Source organism: Erithacus rubecula, assembly GCF_903797595.1.
Source record: "Erithacus rubecula genome assembly, chromosome: 3".
NCBI classification, from domain to species: Eukaryota; Metazoa; Chordata; class Aves; order Passeriformes; family Muscicapidae; genus Erithacus; species Erithacus rubecula.
Genome location: NC_136689.1, coordinates 13,545,839 through 13,571,070, shown reverse-complemented (window position 1 = coordinate 13,571,070; position 25,232 = coordinate 13,545,839). Strand labels below are relative to the sequence as shown.

The 25,232-nt window shown below is 40.2% G+C and overlaps 1 protein-coding gene across 4 annotated transcripts in view; it reads right to left on the bottom strand.

Moving 5' to 3' along the window:
* NRP1 (neuropilin 1) overlaps positions 1–25,232 on the bottom strand; it is a 114,201-nt gene that overhangs the window by 5,948 nt on the left and 83,021 nt on the right. Inside the window, exons 9-16 of one of the 4 annotated variants that reach the window (XM_079300252.1) lie at positions 24,708–24,852; positions 22,955–23,286; positions 18,372–18,516; positions 15,436–15,540; positions 12,416–12,475; positions 5,200–5,331; positions 1,195–1,469; positions 658–751 (exon numbers count right to left, since the gene is read on the bottom strand). In XM_079300252.1, the coding sequence (XP_079156378.1) occupies positions 658–751; positions 1,195–1,469; positions 5,200–5,331; positions 12,416–12,475; positions 15,436–15,540; positions 18,372–18,516; positions 22,955–23,286; positions 24,708–24,852 (1,288 nt within the window). The remainder of the gene's footprint in view (positions 1–657; positions 752–1,194; positions 1,470–5,199; positions 5,332–12,415; positions 12,476–15,435; positions 15,541–18,371; positions 18,517–22,954; positions 23,287–24,707; positions 24,853–25,232) is intronic. The other 3 variants (XM_079300253.1, XM_079300254.1, XM_079300255.1) reach the window with 3 other exon arrangements.

Genomic DNA, 25,232 nt, shown 5'->3' with positions numbered 1-25,232 from the left:
TGCCAAATTACGTGCAGTATGCAATGTGCACATGATCAGCATTGACTGGAATAACTCAAGACTGGCCAGGAATAAAAGGGCTCAAAGAGCATCTCAGGAATAGCCTGGCTCAGATATGGGAAAGGCCATGTCCTAAAGTTGCTTTGTGTCCCACATGTCTGGGAGCTGATGACTACAGCAAATGAGCCACAGAAAACTTAGAATGACAGAGACAGAGGAGGGGCCTTCTCACCCTATCTGCTTATCCTATAAGTGTTTGATATGGTCTTTTAAAAAATTTAAGAAGGCTTCTTGGTAAGTGATCTAAAAAGGGCAAAGAAATAAAATTGGATTTTGTGCATTAGTTACAACAGGGTCCTGCAATAGGAAAAGCAGAGAAATTTAAAGAGGGCTGCAATATGAAATATGGGGAGAGACATGGGAATGTGAATATGCTGTGACCCATGTCAGTAGGATGCCAATTCTGATCCACACTGCTGCCATACCAAGGTGACACCAGTGGCACTTACTATGAATAAAGTTACAGGCTGAATCAGGATATTTTCAGTGGAAACATAGCTAATAATTATCTATCCCTTTCTCACAAATATAACCAGCTATCAAAACAAAATAAACAATGTTTTGAGAATTCTCTATGCTCTTGCTTGTCACACTTACTTCGGCAATCCTCTTGTGCTATATGATTGTCAATTTTAATATCATCCACAGCAATTCCTCCAGTTCCTTTTCCAATTTCTCCCTCAATAACCACCTGGAAAAACAAGATAGTGTTCACATTGTTTTCATGTTAGCACACAACTGCAGCTGTCAGAATTTCATAATTAGTTGTTAACACACATCTTCACTTGCCAGGGTGTCACACTTGTGCTTCGATTGTGGCCTGAAAATCTGCATTGCCTGCCTTTATGAGCTTATACAGGCAAATGAAAATTATGCACTGTCACGACTTTATGAAAGCCTTTTACATCAGCAAAGCTGTGGCAAACGGGCAGTTTTGTGACTGATGATAAACGATTTATAAAGCGGTGTCTGATAAAGTGTTTGTATGACAGTAATCTGAGATACCATGAAATATTTCATTACTATTAGTCACAGCAAGCATGCAATATTGTCTGCATGAATCCCTCAGAGGCACCTTTTGCTGGGGTGTCAAACACGGCCAGCAGGGTGCTGCTGAGGAGCAGCCAAGCTCACCTGGTAGTGTTTCACAGACTTGTGCAGAAGAACACGTCCCTCCTTCCAGTAGTTGGCCTGGTGGCCGCTCAGGGTCCAGAGCACCTGGTCGTACTCGTCGGGTTTTTGGTAGCGCAGTTTGACCCTGAGGGTGCCCACGTGGGCGCCGGCCATGTGGTACCAGAAGGTCATGCAGTGCGCCGAGCTCTGCGAGCGGATCACCGGGCTCAGCAGCCGCGCCACCTTGCCTTTCTGGCTTTCATCAGCTTGTGAGTAGATGAAATTGCCATCTCCTACTGTGACAGAAGGACTGTGTTAGGAATAGCCACCAGCTTTAATTTCCTTTATTAACATTAGGATCCCCAACCACACCTGATGTTTTGCTGTCTTTCCATGCTGATGGGTCAAGAATCACAATTGAGTCAGAGGGTGTTGGTTTGGGAGCTCTAGGAAAGCTGATATGCTTTAAGAAGAGGGCTACAAAGCTGATCAGAGGCTGGAGTACCTTTCCTATGAGGACAGACTGAGAGTTGGGGTTATTCAGCTGGAGAAGGCTCTGGGGATACCTTATTGCAGCCTTTCAGCCACCAAAGGGGACTGATAACAAAGGCGAGGCAACTTTTTAATAGGGCCCATAGTGACAACCTAAAGTGTAATTGTTTTAAACTGAAAGAAAGTAGATTCAGACTAGGTGTAAGGAAGAAGTTTGGAGGGTGGTGAATCATTGACACAGGTTGTCTCGAAAAGAAGTAGATACCCCATCTCCAGAAGCATTCAAGGTCAGGTTTGAAGATGTCCCTGGTCATTGCAAGGAGGTTGGACTAGACGGTTTAAAGGTTCTGTACAACCCAAGCAATTCTGTTATTCCACACTTTCTTCTGTCCTCTGCTGTTCACTGGGATATTTTGTGCCAAGAATGAACCCTAACAACATGCTCACCACATGAAACACACCAGGCATTTGCTTTTGCTAAGGGAAGGAGGCACGAGCATGTTTGGTGAGACAGCATTATGTGCTCCATTAGTCAGTGTGCACCTCCTGAAAACAGCCAGCCCTGGTTCAGCAGGCTAAAGAGAAATCCCTGGGGCCTATTCTATGTTAATTGTGCAAAGAGCTATTAAAAAAAAAAATCTCTGTTTGAAGTAATCTGTGCTCAAGGGGAAAGATTAGAATGGAAGAACGCTGAAGGGTGAAATGGCTTTGAACAGCCATGGTCAGAGATTAGGAAATAAGTTTTAAAGAATGTTCCCAAATAGAGGTTGAGCACTGTCACAGATCGTGTCAGAGTTATGCCCTTGATTTTTGAAGCTATATATGGGCTTTATATTTGTGGCCCCTTCCCTGAAAGAGTAAGATTATAGCTGGTACTTTCTCAAGGGCATAATGGATTTATACACACTGAAATCTGAACACCTAATACCCTTAATGTAGAAGCTTACTTTCTTAATCATGCTGAGAGAGAAGCATGTGGGAGTGTGATTAGTTTGGTAAAAGAAAATTGCTAAGTAAGATACTGACTATAGAGAAGTGCTTCTGAAATACATCAGCCACACATTAATTCCAGTCAGCTTTTGAACACTGTATTTGCAGAGAGTCATGGTAGAAAAGCACAAAGCTCATCCTGGTCTGTGTAAGAATAGATTACATGTGCAATGCCCTCACACAGAAAGATGGAGACAGCATTTATTGACATCCTCCTATTGAGGGTAGGAAGGATAAAAGTGATAGTAAGAAATACTATTTCTCAAGCATGGCTGAAATAAGTAGACACATCACTGTTTATATCAAGACTTAAAAGAAAGCAAAGTAAAAAGAGGCAAAAGAAGATGTTTTGGAAGGGTGGTGTTTTATTAGCATTAGCCTTTGCCTATACATAACATCCTTGAATTTCATGTGAAATAGGGTAGAATTGAGACCTGCTTGGATTGCAGTGGTGTAATCCTGCCCCAATGAAGACAGGAAGATAAGCATTGCTACTCTGGTAAGAATAAGAAGGACAGAGTAATGAGATGGGAACCAGGAATGAAGAGGAGTGGGTTAAACCAAGTGGCTAGACCTAATAAATAAGAAAAGAATGTATTCCTTCTAACATGAGACAAGGGTGTTTTTTCTTGTTTGGATCTTTCTGTGAGCAGTAGAGATATCCTGCTCAATATGCATGTTGTAGGATTTTATAGGAGAAGTTAAGGTTAAATTGTAAAAAAAAATCCAGATTTTTTTCTCTTGCTATTTTTCTGCAGTAACATCTTGTCCAGCTTCTTAAAGAGGAATGCTTATGTCTAAATGCTCTTTCCAACTATGCTTCTGTGCAGAGCAGCACAATGTGCAAATCTCATCAAAGAATGGTAATAGGGAAATCCAGAGGGAGGAAAAAGGAAAATAATCTCAGCATTAGGATGGCTGTCTGAGTTGGAAGACCTACACTGGCCAGATTTCATCACAATATATGTAATTTGAAGTGACATCCAGTGTATCCTGTTGTCTTCAAGCAATTGCTATTGAAGATTGCCTCTGTGTATTTTTTTCAGCTTTACACATGTGTCTGAGAGAAAGATATGGCTGGGACTTGTTCACTGTGGTTCTCCCAACACACAGGGTAGCCTTGCTGTGCACCTGAGGGTTTGTTTGGGACATCAGTGCCATTCAGACTGTTCATGGTCTGTGTTCACACCCACCTCACTCACTCTGTGCCTGCTGGCAGGTGAATCACAAACCTGGCAGGTGAAGCTGCTCTTAGAGTTCAAGGAAAATTTTGGAAAATGTTGAAAGTGAAGTAGAAGAAAAAGGGGCTGCCTGTAAGATTTACTAAAGCTACAGCTCATGGAACAAATAAGATTTCTGTACTAGCAGGGCCCAGTGGAAACAACAAAATCTCATTTGAAGAATATAATTTCTTCATCTCCTGATTGAAGACAGGTTCTCTCTCTATAATCCTTGATGGCAAAGTGCAGATAGCTCTCATTTTCAGAATATTATTGCAGTGCCAGGTCAGGAACTCTGTCTTCATTGTCTTAATTAGAGCTTTACTTATGCATGCCTTTTAGATTTTGTCAGTCTCTGGCTAACATAGCTTTTAACCTCCTTTCAATGTCAGATCCTACTGAGCCATTTCACTTTACTCTACATCAATTTTTCCACCATTACAGCCTTCACTTCAGCTAACTGCATTTAGTTAATTTGATGCCATTTATTTGTACAATGCCATTTATAGTCAAAGTATTACAAGTTTTTTTTTCCCCTGAAACTACTGTACTTGTCTTAAGATTCAATTGAAAGTGTCTCAGAATTTAAAAAGTCCAATTTTGTCTAATTTCCTTGTCATTCTCATTAAGCAAAGGGTAGCAGAAGTGGGAAGGGGGATTCATCTCAACCCATTTGATTAATCTGCACGTATGCAAGCGAGAACACTAAAGTGAGAGGCTGTGCAGGTCACACAGTGCCCTCCCTTCTCCACTAGCCTGCAGCAAATTTATTGCTTAATTATGCTGAGCTATGAGTTAGTTACTACAAAACAAACCAATCAATTCCCCAGGGTGATATTTCTTGGAAAACTGTTTGTGAGCAGAGGATGGCTGTAATCTCCAACTCCTGCTAGAACAGAAAAGGGTGTGGTAACACACCCATTGGGAAGTTTCACTTACACTTTTCTGTGGTGGGTAGTCCCTGTAACTACAAACAGGAATAATGTGAGACCATTAACTGACTGACCATATTAGCTGGTCAGTGATATTTGTAAAATATTTGGTCATTCAGATATTTTTTTACCCCAGCTGATGATTACCAAAGGCAAGTCAGGTGAAGAGAATATCTTCAGTTCCTGACAAGAAACCATCTTTATTCTCCAACAGAAATGACAATTACAGTCAATTGTGATTGCCTATAATGGATTAGGTTTACTGGAGAACCATCTTTATTGCTTTATGCATTTTAGGCCTAATTCACTCTCCTATGATTTTGGAAGACACTGGTATTAAACAGAACAATCTCATCCCATGTAAAACAGAAACATCATGAACTCATGATTACCTGTGTGGTCTTGAATTGGCCCAGTTTTGCTCGTCAGGATTGCCCATCTTAAATCCACCTGGTTGTCATGCTCCCAGTGGCACAAAGTCTTTTGGGATCCCCAGCCAAAGGCACAGTTGTATAGTAGCAGCTCTGTAAGAAAAAATGGAAAAGGGGGAAAGGAAAGTGATTATAATTTGGATTTTGTACTTCAAAACAAATGCATACATTTGACTATCAACAAAACCATTCCTTCCTGAAACTCTGAGAAACCATAGCAAGAACAGCCCTCCTAAGAAACAGAAGAAAAATCACAATTTTTTGTCAAAGATGTGGTTGCTTCTTGTCTCTTTATGACCCACATTATGGTTTGTTGTTCTTTTTTTGTTTTTCTTTTTTTTTCCTGTGGTTAGATTAATTCTTCTGATTTGCCCTCATTTTCTGATAACTGCCCTGCAGCATATAAGGCTCATAAAGAAAACTCTGGCTTATTATCAGATATATTTTCTGGTTGTCAATATCTCTGCACCATAATGGTGCCACAGTTTGCAACTCACAGTGAGATTTGGACAAAAATAAGGACAATCAGAAACATTAATGGAATGTCCTTGGCAGGAAAGGATTTCTGGTGAGGTCTACAGTCCTTGGCTTCAATAAGGAACTTTTTTACAGCATCTTCCTGACAGTTAAGGTGGCCCACAAGATGGCAGCATTGAAATGGACAAATTGAGAGGGAAAAGGGACAAATGTGGCTGGTTGCCAAATGAACTCAAAATAAGCTTCAAAACAAGCTCTGCGTAAAATAAGGGAAGTCTGGTATTATGGTCAGGATGAGATCATATCTTGTTTCCAGCTTCTTTTCAATTCTGCCCAAAGGTTTAATACATAGTAACTTATTTTCTTCAATAGAACTCAGAATTTCAATGGAAAGATTATACAAAGATAGCATATAAATCCTTTGCATTTCTTATTTTCAGAAGCAGTTTGAAATCTTTTGACCATTTGGTTCCTACCCCATTGGTATGAACTTTTATCTCACCTTGAGCAGCACAACTCCCAGCACAGCAATGCCCTCCCAACAGCAATGTGACCAAATCTTGGAGTATTTTCTCAGGCATGACTCACACCTTATTAAAGGAATAACTTAGGTTTACTTTAATGAGATGCTTTGTGCAAGTATGAACTAAGAACAAAGGACTCTCTGCTTCCATCAATATCAGCTCTGGGGGAAGAATGGTGTTTCTTGCCCATTATTAATAAAAAAAAAAGCCAGAAAAGATAATGCAACCTTTAGAATGTGCTTGTTTATTGTGGGAAAAAAAAAAGAGAAATATGGGAAGTGTGTTGAGACCTGCAGCTGGCCAGATCTTTGAAGTGGAGCTCTTCCAGTCTGAGGAGGCAAAAAACCTCCTCCATATACTGAGCTGCCAGGGAAGACTGGTAAGGCTTTTGAACTCACAACCCAGATTTTAATGGAAGGCAAACTAGAATAATAATTTTAACAACACAAAACCTCAGGTGAGTTGGTTGAGACAGAATGGATATAAAAAGGGTTCATCCATCATTCTCTCATTGCCTGCTGTGTCCTTGTTTGGCAGCCCTTGCTCTCAGACACAGTTTTTTCTCAACTCACTGGATTCCTACATTGTGGCCACTGTGCCCTCTCCCTGCTGGCCCCTAGAAAATTTCCTTCTGTCAGCAGAGACATCTGAGCCCATGGCAGCTCCTGCCCCTCTGCTCTGTCAGTGCTGTGCTGTGGTGTCTCTCTGCACTGAGCCCTCATTCTTCGCTCCTTTCTTTCATCCTCCCCATCCTGTCTGCCTCCCCCTCTCTCCTGCTGGCCTCCAGAGGGGTCTGCTCCACATTGTCACGAATGCAGCATCCTAGTTGGGAACAAATGAATTCAACAGATAGTATCTGGCACAGGAATTCAATGTGGAGCAAAGATGTTTCCTGGAGCACCCTAGCCCTTTCTAGGAAAAAAGCAGATTGTGGTGAATAATCTCTCTTTGGGCTCAAAATATTGAAGAAGCAGAACTCAGTCTATGCACACATGAGTGCAGAAAGGCAATCCATTATGTCTCTTTCTTCAGTATATGAGGTATTTTTCTTCTAGACAATGGGGCCATGATCAAAGACATCTTGCCCAGAAGGGGACATCTGAAAATCAAGGGGGGTTTTAAAAGAAACAGAGTGACATTGCAGTGAATTGAAGAGTTTAAGATTGTGAAAAATGGCCTTCCATTGTCAAGGAGGCCTAGGGAGAGCTATATTGCATGGCTTTGACATCAGAGCCATGAGACAGAACTTCAGAAAAGGTTTTAGAAAACGTAGAACAAAATTAATCTTATTAATCCCAAAGAATTATATCATGCAAAGTAGTGATAGCCTGTGTGGTATTCAAACCACAAGAAAGGAGAGCAGTGGTAGATAGATCACATCCAGCTGAAGATACCATACAGCTTAAATGAGCACGTAGCACAAAGACACTGACAGGACTGGTATTGTTCAACTCTGAATAAAAATAAATAGTAGAATACATAGGAGAAGTATGTAAATGAGTGATGAATGCAGAGACTTAGAACAATATTCTGGTTTCTCCATTTCAGAGTCGAAGTAATGAGAGATATCCAGTGAAGCTCAGTGTGGATCAAAGGAAAAAAATTTCCCATATGATGGGAGTGGTACTTGCTCCTTGAATGCTGCTAAGATTGAGCACAATTCAAAGAGAACTGGACACTGACAAGGAAAACATCCAGAATTTAATAGTTAATTCTAAACTGCAGGAAGTGACAAAAACTTTTACTTCATGCTCTGATGACAGTTCTGAACACTGGGATCAGAAGGATGGTTTCAAAACAGCTAAATTTCACAGCTCCATCTAATAAATACTTTCTTACACTTTCATTTGAAATATATAGTCCAGGAAATTGGCAAAGAGCCTAAATCTGATATGCTTTGGCCATGCCTGTGTTCCTTGGCTTCAGACTCAGAGACAGCATGGTGTAGCATAAAAATGAACTTGTTTTCCATGCAGAAGTAGAATCCACTGAAACTGAGGAGAATTTGACCAGTAACCTGCACACACTTAGCTATTTCTTGCTAGGTTCCTATTGTTTTCTCAAAAGTTATTGTGTTATTATATTCCTTAAACAATCATAGCAATGGGATTGAAGGTCAAAGGCAAGGCATTTCAGAGTGCTCTTATTTTATGAGCTTCTTAAATATGCCATTTCTTATTGCCTATTCTTATGTCTCTTACAGTGCTTCTCCCAGGGACACATAAAAAAGGGAAAAATAGGCCTGCTAGCCAATTAATAATGGACACTTGTAGCATCAGGATAGGCTCATTATGGCTCAGTATGGACAATGGATCTGCCCAGAAAAGACAGACTAGTTCAGCCCTTCTATTAAGGGTCCCAGGGGGCTGATACAGTAGCTCACAGCAAGCTACAGGCAATCTGTCCTCTTCTTTGTCCTTGAACTATAGCTTGGCAGCTCTGGTGGAAGGAAGGAAACTAGGGACGAGTATCAATTGTTGGGCTCCCTCTGCAGTGCTGGCCCATTCCCATGCTAGGATAATTCTACTGCCAATAGGTGATTGATCTCTGGGTTTGTGTGTATTGAGAGGACAAAGAAAACCAGCTATTATGTAATCAAATAGCAGCAGTTCAGATGAGAATCTGAGAAGGAGGTGTGACGAAATCCCATATGCCTTTTTCAAAATGTAGGGTACGTGATACTGAATTAAAACAGATTTATCCTCTCAAAGAATAACCAACAGCTGTACTTTTTGACCACATCTTGCTCACAGCTGGGACCATTACTGCACATGAACAAGAAAGTAATTTGAAAATCTAGTTGAGTGAGTTTCTTGTGAGTCCATTAATCTTTTGTGGCCCACAGACTTTGGCATATTTTTATAACTCCTCCAACAAGAGGCAAGAAGAAGCATGATGGCATTAAAGATGATATGAAAGTGCTCTCTGAGATGCTCTTGCCAAAGAGTAAATCAACATTAAAATAGGAAATTACAAACATAATCTGGACCACTTCAAAGTAGTATATTTGGTCTGATTCATATTTGCATTTCACCTTTTTATACCATTTATGCTGGCATCACAGGATAACCTTAAATGGTAGTAAATGGTAATTTAACAGCCTTAATATCCCTTTACTGATAAAAAGTTGCTCCAGCATAAATGAGAATCAGATATATTCTACCTTTAAATTATTTCTTAGCAGAGATTTTAATTTGAGGTTTTTTTAGTTATACTTTTCTGAAATATCTATTACATGTATGAAAATCATGGTACTTAGAAAAATCAGCTGTATGGACTCAAATTACACACTGAGAGCACGTAATGTAAATAAACAGCTTGCTCTGTATGTAAATAGCTAAGAGACAAGCATTTCAAATAGTTCTTTAGAATTGAAAAAGATGTGCTCAAGAAGACTAGATGTTAGAAAGTCTTAGGGCTGAGGACTGAGGTATTTACCTTGACAGATGGATTTGTAAAAGGCATCTTTTAAAGTCTGAGGAGGAAAGCAGATCCTCTCTTAAAAAAAACCAAAAACCCAAACCTTTAAGGATTTTTAGCAGTTTTAAATAATGATTCTTTTTAAATTTTCTTTCAATTCAGTCCCCTTGAAACAAACTGTAAAAGACTCCTCGATGGAACAGCTTGTTTACACATGGAGGCTTTCCAGCTATTTGCTCTTAACTGTTTCCATAGTGTATGAAAGCTGGTTGGAATAGGATAATCTCAGGCTTTCACACACACAAGCACGTTAGTCTGGGATAACAAGATTAGGGATATTTGCAGGCTGGAATGCAGGCAGTGGGGCAGCAGTACGTGCTGCTGGCACCTATTGCAGTGTACCTGTGCCATGGCAGGTGCTGCTGCTGAGGGCTGGCCAGTCTCTGCCCAGCCACTGGCAAAAGCTGCTGTGGCCACCAGTGGCACCATGCAGGGTCACCCCTGGAGCCTGCAAATTGCAACTGATCTGGAACAGCCCCTTGGTTTGGAGCTCATCCTTTACCTCATGCTGCATTAACATCTTAAGGTAAACCAGGCCTTAAAGGGAATTAAGGCCAAAGCTGAAGGCTCAGTCTTTGATGTGTTAAATTCCTACCTTGCTCAGCTTGAGAAAGAGTGCACTTATCCTAAGGCAGCAGAGGGCCAGGGGCCCCCAGGCAGCCCTGGAACTTCAAGGGCAGTTTAAACTGCGTTATTTGTGGCTGACAGAGCAGACTCACACTCACTGCACAGCCCTGCTCCCTGTGCTTCACTGGCACCGGGGTCCAGCCATGTCCTTCAGCAGAAGGAAATGTTTTACCACCTCCATGCCAGGAAGGGCTTCCCTAATGCTGAGGGAAAACTCTGTCTGCCCCATTCTGGGAGTTTTTGGCTGGTTTTCAGTGAGGGATTATGAGACAGCTGGAAAACTTTATGTCTTAAACTGGAAATTCTGGAAACCTTATTCTTATTTATTAGCGTCTGGCTGATCTCTATCTATGATCTGTGTAATGTGCTGCCATGTGGGAGCTGGAGTTTGGGATGTGAACTCGTCCCTTATTCCCCGGAAGGAAACGGTTCCTACCAGCACAATGCAGGGAAGCAGCATTGGCATGCTCTGAACAGAGCCTCAGAAACTCTTTTAATAGAGAAAAAACTTGGCACATCACGGAGCAAGCAAAGGTGGTGCAGGAGGGAAGCAAGGAGAGAAAATGAGAATGTCTTAATCTCTGGTAGTAAGAGTCAATCTGTTACTGGAGAGCCCCGCCCAAGCCAAGGGGATTAAACACAACCTGCAAAGCAGCTGGCACTGCCCAGGAGGGAGTGAAACTGCACTTTCCAAATCTGCATTTTGTTTAAATGCAAGAAGATAGTTTAAAAAACTGTAAAAAAATCCTTAATCTCATCAAAATTGAAACCTAACAGAAAAATTCAGACACAAAAATTAAAATGCTTTGTTCTAAATCCACTGCACAGAATCTTTTCTTCCTCTGCATCCCCAGCCCTTTTGCAGAACTGAGGCCAGCAGCAGTCCAGCCCTTCAGCAGCACTGGCTGTGAGGAGGAGGGTGGAGAGGTGTCCCGAGAGGGGGGACTGGCTGTGACTGACTCACTGTTGTGTTTCTCATTGCACTGGGGCTCCATGATCTGCCTCTGCTCATAAAGCAGGGCAGAGGTAAAAATAGTGTATGCTGACTTAGCCAACTGGGTGACCCTGGAGACAAATTTTGAGGAGAGTAAAAGCATTGGCCTCTGCAATATCTGAATGCAGAGAGCAGGAACAACATCTGAGCTAAATCAGCTCTATCTCTTAATCAGATCAACACCAACAGTGTCCTTTAGGAAATTTTTTGCATTATTCTTTCACTTGAAGCAAGAGTGGATTGTGTCACATGGTTGAGGAAACAATGATAAACACTTACCCACCCTGTTAATAAATCACTTGCAAGACTGGCTCTGACTGTGCTTTCATGGAGGAAATGGGAGTAACTGAAAACTGACCTCTTTACCACTCCACAATTATTGGTGCAAAGGATTTTTAACTGTTGCTTATAGTTTTTGGAGTTTGGGTTTTCTGCCCAAATCCTTCCTCTCCCCCACTCCCAGTAAACTGTACAGGATATTAAAAAAATGGCATGAAAGCTGAGGAAGCAGCAAACTAAGGAATTTAAAAGCTGCTAGATATTGTATTAAGTAACAAGGACCTGCTGCCAGTGACAACTTGGTTTTCCCTTTTCAAGTTCTTGGTAGCAGTTTATGTAACCCCATTTCAAGAAAACTTGCTAGAAAACAATATTGTAAAACTGCCAGCTCCCTGGTGGAAAAAAACTGGCAAATATTAGTTGTCTTAGTTTTGTAAAACCATGGATATAAATAGTGAGTGGGCCTGTGTGGCTGTTGTTGTTTTCCTGGAGTTTGCAAACATACTTTGTGTCATTGACATGCCACATTTAAACAGTGCACTGTGTGATTAAGTTAGTTTAATTTTGTCAGCACTTGGCATTTGCTGATGCAGAAGGAAATCTTGTTCTCTGCTGTATCTACATGTGGATGAAAGGAATAAAATATTTACTGTACAGAGCTAAGAGACCAGATGCTTCTTTACTTCAGAGACTTTAAGGAATGGTAAGTCAGGAAGTGCTGCAATTCATTATTTTGTCTCTGGCATGAAATTTGGGTATGGAATTTATTGTGGTTTTAATAAGATTTTTTTTTTACCTGGTTGTAATGTATTGTCGATTACTGTTGGTTTTTCTGTATTCAGCACTGTAGTCCCACCTGGAAAAGAAATTATGCATATCATGATACATGTGACACAACAAAGGACACAGCAGTTATTAGGAATAGCCTATATATAAACCTGAAATATTACTGTCCTTATTAGACATGCAGGTAACTGAGTATGCAAGCTTAAGCATGAAAATATGACATTAAAAGTCTGGTTTCCTTTATCAAAAAAGAACACAAGGACTCTTAATTAAATAAAGCTGTGTACCTTTGGAGTCCTTACAAACACCACCTAAATCATCCTCAACATGTCCCTGTCACTGTCCTTGGTTTATAGACACTGATTTGCTCCACATCATATGGGAAGTGAGCAGTTGGTCTTTATGGCACCTCCTAAGAGTCACTATTTTGTCAATTTACCCATGACCTGTTGTTTCTCATATCAGGGATGTGAGACAAAACTGGGGCTTCCCTGTATGTTGTTGCATAGCTGTGTTGTGAGACCAGCTCACAGGAGAGGTGCGTGGGAATTGCCAGACTTTAGGATCTAGTCTAAGGTAGGCTTCAATTCTGTCTCAAAGTGAAAGAAAAATTAAGGACTTCCTCTTTGTCCTCTTCTTAATGCAGATAAACAAGAGGTGAGTGGGGTCATGGCCCTCTCCTAGGCTTACTAATTGATATTTTTAAAATACTTGACTTTTTAAAGCCTCATATTCATAAGGAAACAAAAAGGAAATTAGTACAATTATAAATGCACGGTGGGGTGCTGATTACCAGTCAATGACTCCTCTTTTCTTTTCTCCAGCAAGCAAGTGCTTAAAGCATTATAGAAAGGATGGCTATGATGACTTCCAAGGAGAATGAATGCCCAAGCTGTATCAGCTTTATGTTTGTGAGAACGATCTGATGGGAAATGCTATAAACCACGCAAATAGAGCAGCTCTGTATGGGGTCCAAATAGAGCAGGAAGGAATTTGGCCTACAGCACAATTACAGTTAATTGCAAGGGAGGCTCACTGTGGCACTCACATATGTGCAAGTGCTGTCAGGGAAGTGACTCTGCTGCCGTGCCCATGAGAGCGCACCACGCTGCTCTGGGAATGGTGAGAGAGGGGAGGCACTCATGGAACCCCTCTGCACTGCCCTGCCATCCTTAACGGGCCACAGGAATTACACACTTGCCTTCTAGGCATTTTGGAGGAAGAAAAGAGTGTCTGTAATTAATGTATTGGTAAAATCAGTTCTGTGCATTTTACTGTTGTAAGTAACGCCATACGTACAATGCAACGCTTCTCCAATGTTCAGAACAACTGGGCATGCACTGCCTAGGGTTTCTGGTGTTGTAATAATAAATTGTATGTAAGTGTCTGCACTTTTGTAGGAGGGCAATGCAGTAATTTTCAATATTAATACCGAAAACATTCAGTTCCCTAGAAGAGGGATGCTCAGGAAGATGACGTGCTCAGGAAGGATAGTGGCTGTTCCCTTGTCTTAGAGATTATAAATTGCCCCCTAAGCACAACCTGCAGAAGCTGCCAGAAGGTTTTTCTTCTGCTCAATAAACATTCCCTGAGGGACATGTGGGATGAAGTCCCAGGCTTCTTGAAGTGCAGAGACATGAACATGGAAGGTGCTTGCATAGATCTGTCTGCTTTCCCTGACAGAGCCTCCTCTATGTACAATATGTCCCTACGTTTGCAAGACAATGTAGGGCTCTGCAGGAAGCCCTAATGTTTCCTGACCTGCCTCTTTCTTTTCTGAATAATAAATAAATAAATTATATTGTTAAGAAACACTGAAAGCTTTCTGAACTACCTTAACACAATACAGACTATTTTATCAGACTCCCTTCATGGCTGTTTTCAAAATGAGTAAGGCTCATCTGGGACACGGATTTGAAAAGCAGTGACAGTGACCGTGCACTGCCTTTTCCACTCAAGAATTGTTTTTTCAATTTATGATTTGCAACATGCTATTACAGGAGACATTGGCAAAGCTCAGAAAGGTTTGATATTGAAATTTCACTTTCATTTGTATCTGCTGCCTGATGTTCGACTTGGCTCATTCCGGAAAGCCAGTCTCTTACCTAAGCTCACCCAATGTCCTCTTGGACAGCTATTGCCAGATTTTAATGCTACTTTATGTCATGGATATAAGAAGCAATAAACATTTATTAGATGAGCACATCAGGGAGCAATGATGAAATAACTTGTGTCGCTGCATCTAAAAACAACCTCAATTACTGCAGATGTATAGATCTAATCAAGCAGACACGGAGATTTGTGGAACAAGTGACCTCCATGAAGAGATCAAAAACATAGAGGTGCAGCGTCAGCTGTCTTAGAAGGACTAATAATTCTGTGAAGAAGTAATGTGAGGATATGAAACCTATCAAGCTTTCTCTGTTCCACTTGCAGTCTATGTTACACCTCCCCCTCCTATTTTTCTGCTGGTGATGGCAGCTTGGAGAACATCAGCCCCTCTGTGGCTGTAATGCAGTGTAGACAGGGAAGCTCATGGAAATATTTTTGGTGGTGTGAGTATGTGGCAGCATGCTTTGATGAAACAAATCTGTTTTGTTTCTGTCTGGGAAAGGTTTGGGGATGAGATTTGAGTCCTATACTAAGTTTTAGGCAGGAAGCCTATATGTAAACCAAGCAATATTTCAAGTTCTTCAATCTCAGACAATAAATCTCAAGAATATTATCCAGCTTTTCTTGTTAGTAAGAGAAAGTTTGATTAGAATATTTGATTAGACACAATTATCGCTCAAAAAATTGCCCTCTCTTCCATTCAGTCACTATTATTTTCTTCAAAAATTACATAGTTGAGAAAACAATCAAAAGTATTGTCATATGTAAAAGGCAGATGCCCATGTTTTGACAGCACTAACGATACAAACTGCATACTAATGTCCATTTATACTGAGTGGTTAAATCAGTGCAAACATTAAGCTGGTGATGGATATGAGCTACAATGAAGCTGCAATGGAATGAGGATGGTTTCTGCACCTGTCAGTTGGTAGTCATCACCTGTGCCACTGTGACAGTTTGCCTGGTCGTCATCACACTCATCCACGGGCTTGCCTTCGGAAACGGTGGGGACAGCGGTCGGAGCTGAAACAAAACCCATTGCTGAGTTAAAACACGGGCTGGAGAACCAGCATGCAGCTGGAAGCAACATCCTGATGGTCACCATATGTTGTGTCTGAGGATTGAAGCAACTCTACTTCGCAGGTGGCTTAGTACTTCTTTGGAATGGGGGGTACCTGTTCTGCCTCCTGCACTGAGGTGTATCTGAGCTCAGGGGCTGAGCAGAGCTGGGCAGCAAAGCCCCAGACTGTTTATTCACCGGCTGATGGGTGTTTGTTGTTCCTATCAAGGAATAATGAAAGCCTGGCAAGGCAGAATGAGAGTCCTGGAGGGTAGTGTGTGGGGTAGAGACCCCCATAATCTTATTTCCCTCTAAAGTGCAGAGGGGCCGGAGTGGCACATGCTCAAGGTGGTAATTCTCTAGCACCCAAATTGCTGCTGAAGAAACCTCTCTGCAGAGCACATGTAAGAGAGGAAATATTTGAGCAGGTTTTTGGTAACAGCAGCAGGAAGGCAGTGTGATGTGAAATCACTTTGTGCTCAATAAGGACACATGGAAGGCGCTTCTTTTGTTTTTTGTTGAAGTTATAAATAAATAAGACATCAGTGATGTCAGTCATCCCTCCCGGCCACCTGCCTGCTTCTCACTGGTGATGACTTTCCGGTAGCTGCTGCCTAACCAGTAAAAGTCTGAAGTTTTTTATTGCAGTTAAAAGCTTCAGATTTGTGCAAGATGCCAGAAAACACATAGCCCAGTATCTGCAAAGCACATCACATCTGGAAAACCAGAACACAGAGACTTGGTGTTACGTTTAAGTTTATGTTTCATGCCGCACGTATAGTTCCCTGGCTTAAGATAAGAACTCCTGGAATGTGATCCAGGCTTTTGTCTCTTCTCACTTACTGTTATTTTCATTAGCAATCTTTTTCACTCATTATAGGCTATGGAATAATGTATGTCTTTTGCAGATTCTTCTATTCCTTTCTACTGCCCTCAGTGTCTGCTGGCCACAGAAAATCACATATGTCAGCAGAGGTGGTAGTTTTTGAAGCAGCTATATTATGGGATAAAACATTCCTCATTAGGACCTTGACCTATGCTTTACAGGTTCAATCTATCCCTAGTTAAAGAAACAGTTCTGCACCTATTATGAATTATGCAGAACATTTGCTACCCACATTGCTATAAAAACCCCTCTGGGGGATCCCTCTAGCTTTCTACATCCAGTCAAGTTTCTTATCTTGATCTTTGTGTCCCTGTATAGCCTCAAGCTTGCCTACATCTCTGCCATCATTTCATATATGCCCTCTTGGGATGCTTCAAGCACACAAAACTTGCCCTTGCTCGTTACTGCTGGAGAGCTGATTTTTCCTCCTCTCTGTGCCAACCTTCATGTTTCTTTTCTCATCTCAATTCTTTTCTTGCTCAGTAAATCTCAAGTGACTTCATTCAACTCCCTCCTTAAGATGCAATTATACAACATCAAGCATTATTGTGCTTCTCTGACAGGCAGATGGGAATTGACCTCACCTGTCCACGGGTGACCTACAGGTGAGCATACATCAAGAGTAGACCATAGCAGAAAGAAAAATGTGCAAAGATGTGTCCCAGAGGAAAAAGAAAGTTTGCCTAAAAGCAAAGGCTCTCCCATTTCACTGAGCAATATATTCTTGTGAGGTGGTCCACATACTCACTCCTGGATGGCTGAGGGGCTACAGGAGCCCTGTGGCTGAAGGGCTTTGCCCACAGGTTGTGAGTTTACATAAGGCAGGTGCTGGGTTTTCTTTTTTTCTGAGCAAGTAGCACAATAGTCTGCAGGAACTAAGTATTCCCACAGGAAATGAGGACTTCCTGCGGGAACTAAGAAGTATTTCCAACCTTCCCACTTTCCGGGCCAAGTAAAATCCTACATATTCAATCACTAAACTAAAAGAAAACAACACAGAACTCATCAGTTCTCACAGAAAATGCCTCCCACACTTCCCTCTTGGGGGAGAAATGGTGAGAAAGAAATGAAGGTAGAGCAGTTGTTTCCATTCATCTCGGGAGCCTGTTCAGCTGTTTCTATGAGAGGTGTCACATGAAGCCCCAAATAATGTGGTTTGTTATTCTGTGTGTTTTTAAGCTGTGTGGTTTGTAAGCCTCACCACTGTACCATTATCCACCAGATAAAATTGTTAAATTCACATAGTGTTATCTGTAGTTATCTATGAAGTTAAATAATTATGTTTATATAACAAAAATCAAAGCGGACTGCATGTCACAGTCCAAGGACAAATGTCTAAACTTTGCTTTTCCTGGTCTTTTATCTCCTACATACTCTTACAAAATTAAAGCTTAGTGAAGAACAAAGGGGCCCCCTTTATCCCCCAAAAGTAACACCACAGACACTGTCCAGTCAAGCGATCTTTGCCCACCATAGCTTGTGGTGTGACTTTCAGGTCCTTTGAAGGATAGAGGGACATAATTACTATATTTAGTGCAAAGCTCTGGATTCTCGGAAAACATCTCCTCCAGGGCTGTATCATGGTAACATAAAATTTAAGTTCCTGTCTTTATTCTCTCCTAATAGCTCTATGATTCTCAAAAGTATAATCATAAGGCTGCTTAAGGGAATGGAAAACCATGTGGAGAATATCACTGTGATTCAACAAAGGAACGGGAAAAATAATAATAATAATTGTGCCTTGGGCACACTCAGATGTTGCAGAGAGGAGCAGAATAGGCCAAGAAACAGCACGAATGGCAGCCATGGAAGCGAGAGTCCGATGAGCAGCAGTCTTCAGCAGCACCCCAAGTAGAGAATGCATTTATGAAAATAATGAAGTGCATTCATTTCTAGCAGAGCAATTACCTTCGAGCTCACAGCCCAGCAGCTCCATGCGCAGCCCCAGCCCCCCGTGCGTGGCTCTCTCAGGGTAGACGCGCACGAATCGCGTCGAGACGGGTTCAAAAGTCCGCAGCTCAGGCGTGTCGTAGTTGGTGTTGCCTTCAAAAGTCTGCAAAGCATGACAAATGATACTTGTTAAAAAAAAAAAAAAAGGAAAAAGGAAAAGGAAAGTCTATTTTCCACACTCATCTTTTTTCCTTCATTCTCCAGCCTTTGAATTAGGTGAGCGCTAGGCCATATTGTATAACGGCTTAATAAGTGTCAGGCATTGCTATCCTAAATGAGAATGGAAAATACATTGTTAAAGCTTCTCGGAAAAGTAATGCATTTCATTTTTCATAAACTCAGTAGCAACCAATCCATCAGGGTCATAACAAGAGCTGAGTGTTTAATGAGACATGTTTTTAAATGACGCTCTGATCTGAGGCTTAACTGGGTGACATTTCCAACACTTCTCTGGGAAAAAAAAAATGGCTGAGGTGAAGATCCTGTCACCTTTTAAGTGGTTACAATAATAATCCAACTATTCAAGAGAAAATTTCAATCTGATTTCCCCCAGTGACAGAGCTTCGCAAGTTGTAGCTATTTCAAAAGGCATAAATTAAACTTCAGGAGCAGTAGCTGCAAGAGTTCTTCCAGTGAGCCTGCCATTGAAGAAGAATTAGAAGAAAGAGAAGAAAGCTGCTTCCTGATAAAACTGCAATATAATCCAACAGGCAAGGCAGGTCAGCAAATGTACATTTCAGACAAAAAATCTCTTCTCTGAATTGCACTTTGGGCTCTTCAGACATAAGACAACTCTCAATGGCATTTGTTTGATACCTTCAGTTTCTCCTTTTCAGTAATCTTTTGCATATAGAACACATTATAATTTGTACTTATAGCAACACCTCAAGTGCCTCCATTAAGATGATCAGTCTTTAGAAGGAATCAACAGAACAAAGAAACAGGCCTTGGTATGAAAGCTTTATAGCCCAAGATAGGAAAAAGCAGTTATTTTTGCCCTTTTTTATAGTAAAAAATGTCTTCAGAATATAATGTATAGAAGTCTCTAAAGTAAAAAATATGAAAATATATATAACAATGAAGTAAAAGTATTTTCACGTTTTCCATGAATTAGTGAAATAGAAAAACTCTAAAAATTCATCTTTGAACTGCAGTTCAAATTTAAGATCAGAAGAGCTACCATAAGATACTTCTAAGATACAGCTGTGAAACTGGAAGCATTCTTTAGGAAGAAAGCAACAGATGCCCTTTATTTTGGAAGAGAACAAAACCCAGCCTGCAATGAACTCCTTCTACTCATCTGGGGCAGAGAAAACAGAGGCCATGGGCAAAGCTGGCTGAATTCCTAAGGCAGAAAACCATCCTAGGTAAACCTGACTGCCTCTTTTCAGTGCAATTCTATTTTCAGTGCAGTTCTAAAAGCCAGTGGTGTTGGGAGACTGTGAACAACTAAACTAAAAAAATAATTTCAACATCTGTGCTTTGTCTCTTACTTCCTAGGGGAATTGCACCTCCAAGGTGGCTTCAAGGGGCAGTGGCTGACCCAGTGTGCTGCCAGTGCTTGGAAGACAGTTGTCACAAATTCATGTGTAGAGGGCCTGTCAGATCTAATTGACATGGAATTACATATTATTATATTTGAATAACAATATAGTGCAAATGATCAGAAAAGCTACCTACTATATGAAAAAGAATGAATGCCATTTTATGTGTAAAAAATAGACAGACACATGTATCTGAGGAATCCTTGCTCCCTTTTTTAATAGTAGTCTTAATAGCAACATATAATAATGAAAACTGATTTATAAAAGACATCACTATGGAGTACTGACACATAGACATTAGGATTCAATAGGCATCTAGAATTACATTGAATCATTGTCCTTTGTAGAGCAGAGCTGCCTGTGATTCAATTTTGACTGTTCATTTAAAACACATACTGATACTCTTTGTGGGAGAGGAGAGAGGAGTGTACAGCAAAACTTCACTTTGTGACTGTCCTTTATATAAGCTGTGTCACAAATTGCTTTACTCCACTACAAAGATAAGGTATAATAAATAGTAGTTAAACAAAAGAGGAGCTAAGATGGTGAACAGAAAAAAAAAACCTATTAACATATTTTAAAATCAAAATAAACATTGCAGAAAAATTTTAAAAGGATGTTCCAAATGGCAGAATATTCTGAACTTTCTTGTACCAGAAATGATGAGAGGAACTGTAAAAACAACAGCAAAAAACTCTGGCAAAACAACTCATCCCACCCCATAAAAAATGGAAGGAGCAAAGAAGTATGAAAGATGACTTTATGGAGTAAGCTTGAGTAAGCAAGCCCATGCAAAAGAAATACAAATTGGATCTTGAAATGGAGTTCTGCATGGTTATTTGATGATTTGTGATTTTCATTCCTTTGAGTGCTTGAGCTAAATTGCAGGGGAAAACATTTTGAACACACAAAAAACCAGCTGAAATTGGGTCAGCCAAAGAGGAAGGAGTTATGGTAGTCTTTGTGAAAGCAGCTGCAGGCATGAATGACAAGATCATGTTAAGAAACAAGGTGATGTTTCACCCTTTGGACACATTCTGTTGTGATGTTTAGCCTGTCACTGCTCTTTCTTCTCCAAAATGTAGTTGTTTGTTTATTGAAAGTCACGACTTAAACCAAGTGAAACGATGTGTTTCATTTCATATAACAGGGCTGTTTCTAATCCACGTTCCTGCTGTGACTCATTATAGCATCCTGTCCCATCCAGCTCTACTTACAGTTAAAAACACTACATTCCAGCATTAACATTTTAAATTCCTCAGTCTCCAAAATAATGGGATTTATCCTATTCTCTTTAAAGAAGAACTTGTGCTTTGGAATCAAGTTTATTAAATATATTGAATTTTCAGGAAGGATTATAATTATGCCACCAGAGATTTGAATTCCAGCCCTCTCCGTTCCATTAATCTTGAAAGTTAATTTCTGGTGGTGATGAAAGCTGAGGATGGGCTCAGTGCATTAGTTAGCACACTAGTTTTCTTGTCAAACTGCTAACTTCTGACAATGATGGCAAGAGCCTGTATTAGAAAACAGAAAGCCATGCAGCAGACGGCGCGCTGCCTCGAAAGCATATGGCATTATTTTTTTCCCTCGTTGAGCCACAGTGTAGAAGTACATGTCAAAACAACATCTATTTTAGAAAGAAAATGGTAAGATCCCATTGTTGATTTACACTCCCTTCACACTTTATGATGAAGTCAAAACTCATGGTAACAAGAGAAAGGAGATGACTGCAAAGGCTGAATCCGTTTAGTTTTAATCCCCCAAACAAATGATGAAAAGTGAGAAAATGCAGACATATTCAGTGAGATTAAAACAGGAGAGAATGAAGTCCAATATTTACCAAATGTGCCTGGAAAAGCTACATCCATGGGCCCACTCAGCTTTTCCTTTAAGGAAACACAGGTTCCTCCAATGGATGAGTCTATACAGCAAAACAGCTTTTACATCTAATTTTCAAACTAACACAGATGAGATATGGAGCAATTTCCAGGACTCCCATCTGCCAAGCAGCACAATGATTTGCCTTTTGAGGGCACATTTTGGTATATGGTTCCCTGGTCATCTCAGTACTACTGCACCAATTTGTGAGCAGGGCTGCATGCCTACTCATATTCTCCATGACCTGGGTAGGAGGACTGAGAAAGAGTTGTGCCTTTTGAGGCAAAACTGCACTTTGTGAGAAGTGATAGCAAAATGAGATGGAAGACTTGGTATAAATATAAGTGCAGTTTAGTCCCTGAAATGCATACATCCAAAGACAAATCAAAACAGATACATTCCTAAAAACTCTTCTGGACCATAATAATTTTCTTTTCCTTGGAATCTAACCCAGCAATTCATTTGGCCTTCCTCTGGAAATGTGTTCCCAAGTAACTTCCAAGATGCTTCCCTTGTGACAGTGCAGTAGTACATCTCACTTGGGATGGGATAACGTGGCAAAAACTTCATCACTTTCTTTTGGAGGGACTTGGATCAGATCATTACAGAAAACCTCTGAAACTCTCAAAGCAATCTACAGGCAGTTGAGAAATACAGGGGGTAGCCCACTGAGCTGAGTAACACCATTCTCATTCTATAGCTCTGACAAAAAAGAAGCAAAATAAAAATAATTCAAATAAATTTGTCTCAAATTTCTTTACTGTCAGTTTTAGAGTTTGGCTTTTTAGAGTAGACTTTTAAACCCCATTTCATGGGGTTTTGCAGTAAATTGTGTGGGCCACAGAGGTACCAATGTTGCCAGGAGCCAAGCCTGAACTGGCTGTTGAATAAGCAAAACTTGCTGCCAGAGAGGCAAATGTCCTAAGGCCAGCTCTTGCCCTCAGGCATGGGACAGCTCCCACAGCATTCCTTCAGGGCTGCTGCCCTTGGAATCCTCCTGCTTGGCTTCACCCCAGCTGTGTGCCTTTTCCAAGGTCAGACAAAGATGTGTACAAATGTAATGCAAACTTTCTTTTTAAACTCAGTTTTTCTTTAGTGCAGAGTTTTCACCCTTACCTTTATCTTTTTCTTGCTGGAATCCATGATCATTTTCCAATCTGATCCATTGTTGCTGTAGCCAATTTTGAATTTTTTCATGAATACTTTGTTTTCTCGGTGCTTGCCTCCTTGGACAATTATGCCCCTCACTATTTTTTCCTCACCAAGGTCTATTTGAAGCCATTCATTGGTGTATGGATGAGTAGTTGGTGGCAGTGCCCAACCTGAACGGCTCGTTATAAGACGAGCATTTTCTGGAATCCAGTTTCTATCCACTTGAGTAGATGCAGTAATCTGAGAGTCAGGAATAAGACCAGACACCATACCCAGCATCCCAGAACAAGGATAATCTGCAGAGAAAGAAAATCCAAATAAATTAAATAGTTATTCTGAACAAGCGCCAAAACAGCAACAAGACACGTCAGTCAATTCAATGATCATAACTAATTACTTATTTATTTCTTATATTCAAAATAATCCATTGGATTAGTATAAAATATTCATTTGTTCAAACTTGCACATCCTAGTTTTAGCAGGAAGTACCAAAATACCACAAGTATTTTTGGCTTGGTGGGAACCAAAAGGATCAGAAAATCCTATTCTATTCTTGTTTTCTATTCTTCTTACTAAGGCAAAGAGTGCAGGGCCATCTGAATTTGTGAATATTTCCTCAGAGAAAACTTCTAAAACAAGCCAAAATCTGTTTGCAGACGCCTAATTTTGGTGGCATTGGAAATGGAAATCTTCATACATTAAAAGATAATTTATTGTTGCATGTGAGGTTTTCCTAATGCATTTCTTTCATCTCTCAGACTTTTTCAGGTGATACAGAAGCTAAATAGTTGCTTCTTTTCTAATCCTAGATAAAAATAAATTAGAATTACCTGCTAATAAGGAATGAAGAATTCTAATATAGAATGTAACAGTAGCTCTGATTACCTACATCTAATCTGAAAAAACTTCATAGAATGACTTGGAATTCTCTAACAAAGTAATCACTAATCTTATTTTCCTGCTGTATGGAAACCAGTTATAAGAAACATTTTCAAGACTAAAGAAACACCTTAAGAGAAAAAAAATATCCATAGAGCTATTAAAAATTAGTGCCTTTTAACTGCATTAAATGCTAAGAAATGTGCTAGAAAAATTAGCTTTCTAAAGTCTAATAAATCATTAACATTTTCTTTCAACTGTAAGTTGTATTTTTACTTTACAGATAAAGACACTTCCACTGTGTAGAAATTACGGAAAACCTAAAACTGTAAAAAAGATATTTCTAAAAAATTTCTGTCAGGTAACTGTGTGATATAAAGGAATTACATTACAATACTGATCATGGCTGGGAACTTGACTTCAAACACTGTCACAGGCTTCAGATCTAAGTGTTTGTACCTTGCAATCCTTTTAAACCTAGTAATGTATGTTTGTTCCTTGAGAAACCTGTTGAGAAGCACCTATGAATAGCAGACATAAGGGTCTGGAGGGTTAGAAGGGAAAAATAAGGGGAATTTACAAAATATCTGTGTATCTCAGGAATTTTGCATGAAGTTGCAAAGGGATTGCAATAAAAGTAATTAAAACTAAAATATAATGTCATAAAAGTATTCAGATAGCACTAGATGTTTGGGTTGCGGTGTTTTAATGTCTCTTTTTAACATTTCTACATTCAGATTATGGTGGAAACCATGATCATGAATTTTACTCATAAAATAAATCCCATAGCATAGGCATAATAAATTCCCCTGATTTTATACTCTTTCCCAAGACCTACCTGTTATCTTGCAGCCATACACTTCAAACCTCAGTGAAACTCCATTTTCCCAAGACACAGGTCGGATTCGCACAAACCGTGTTAGAACTGGTTTGGCAAAAGCTCTGTAAACAACATCAGTGGGATTGCTATTCCCTTGGAACACCTTTGTGTGGAAAGAAAAAGTATATATTTGTTAGGCTTTCACTTAAATGGTGTTTCTAAGTCTGCATTTTTCACAGGTAGTTATGACTTGAGGTCTAACCAGGGTTGGTTGTGGGGGCTGATACAAAAGACTTGCATGGGAAACTATTTCATTAATCTCCTAACACTATTTTTGCAGACAGGTTTGCTTTCCTTGGGGAGGGAAAATGAGGATGTAAGGTGTTCAATGATACTAAAAAAGTTGTTCCTAATGCCAGATCTACATGCAGGAATGACAAACACTGGTCTTTGTCACCCAACAACTTCTGTGTCCTGGAAGAATCCCCCAATGCCCCACTAGAGCAGTTTTGTTTCTTGTACACTCATAGGATAATGCAGAAA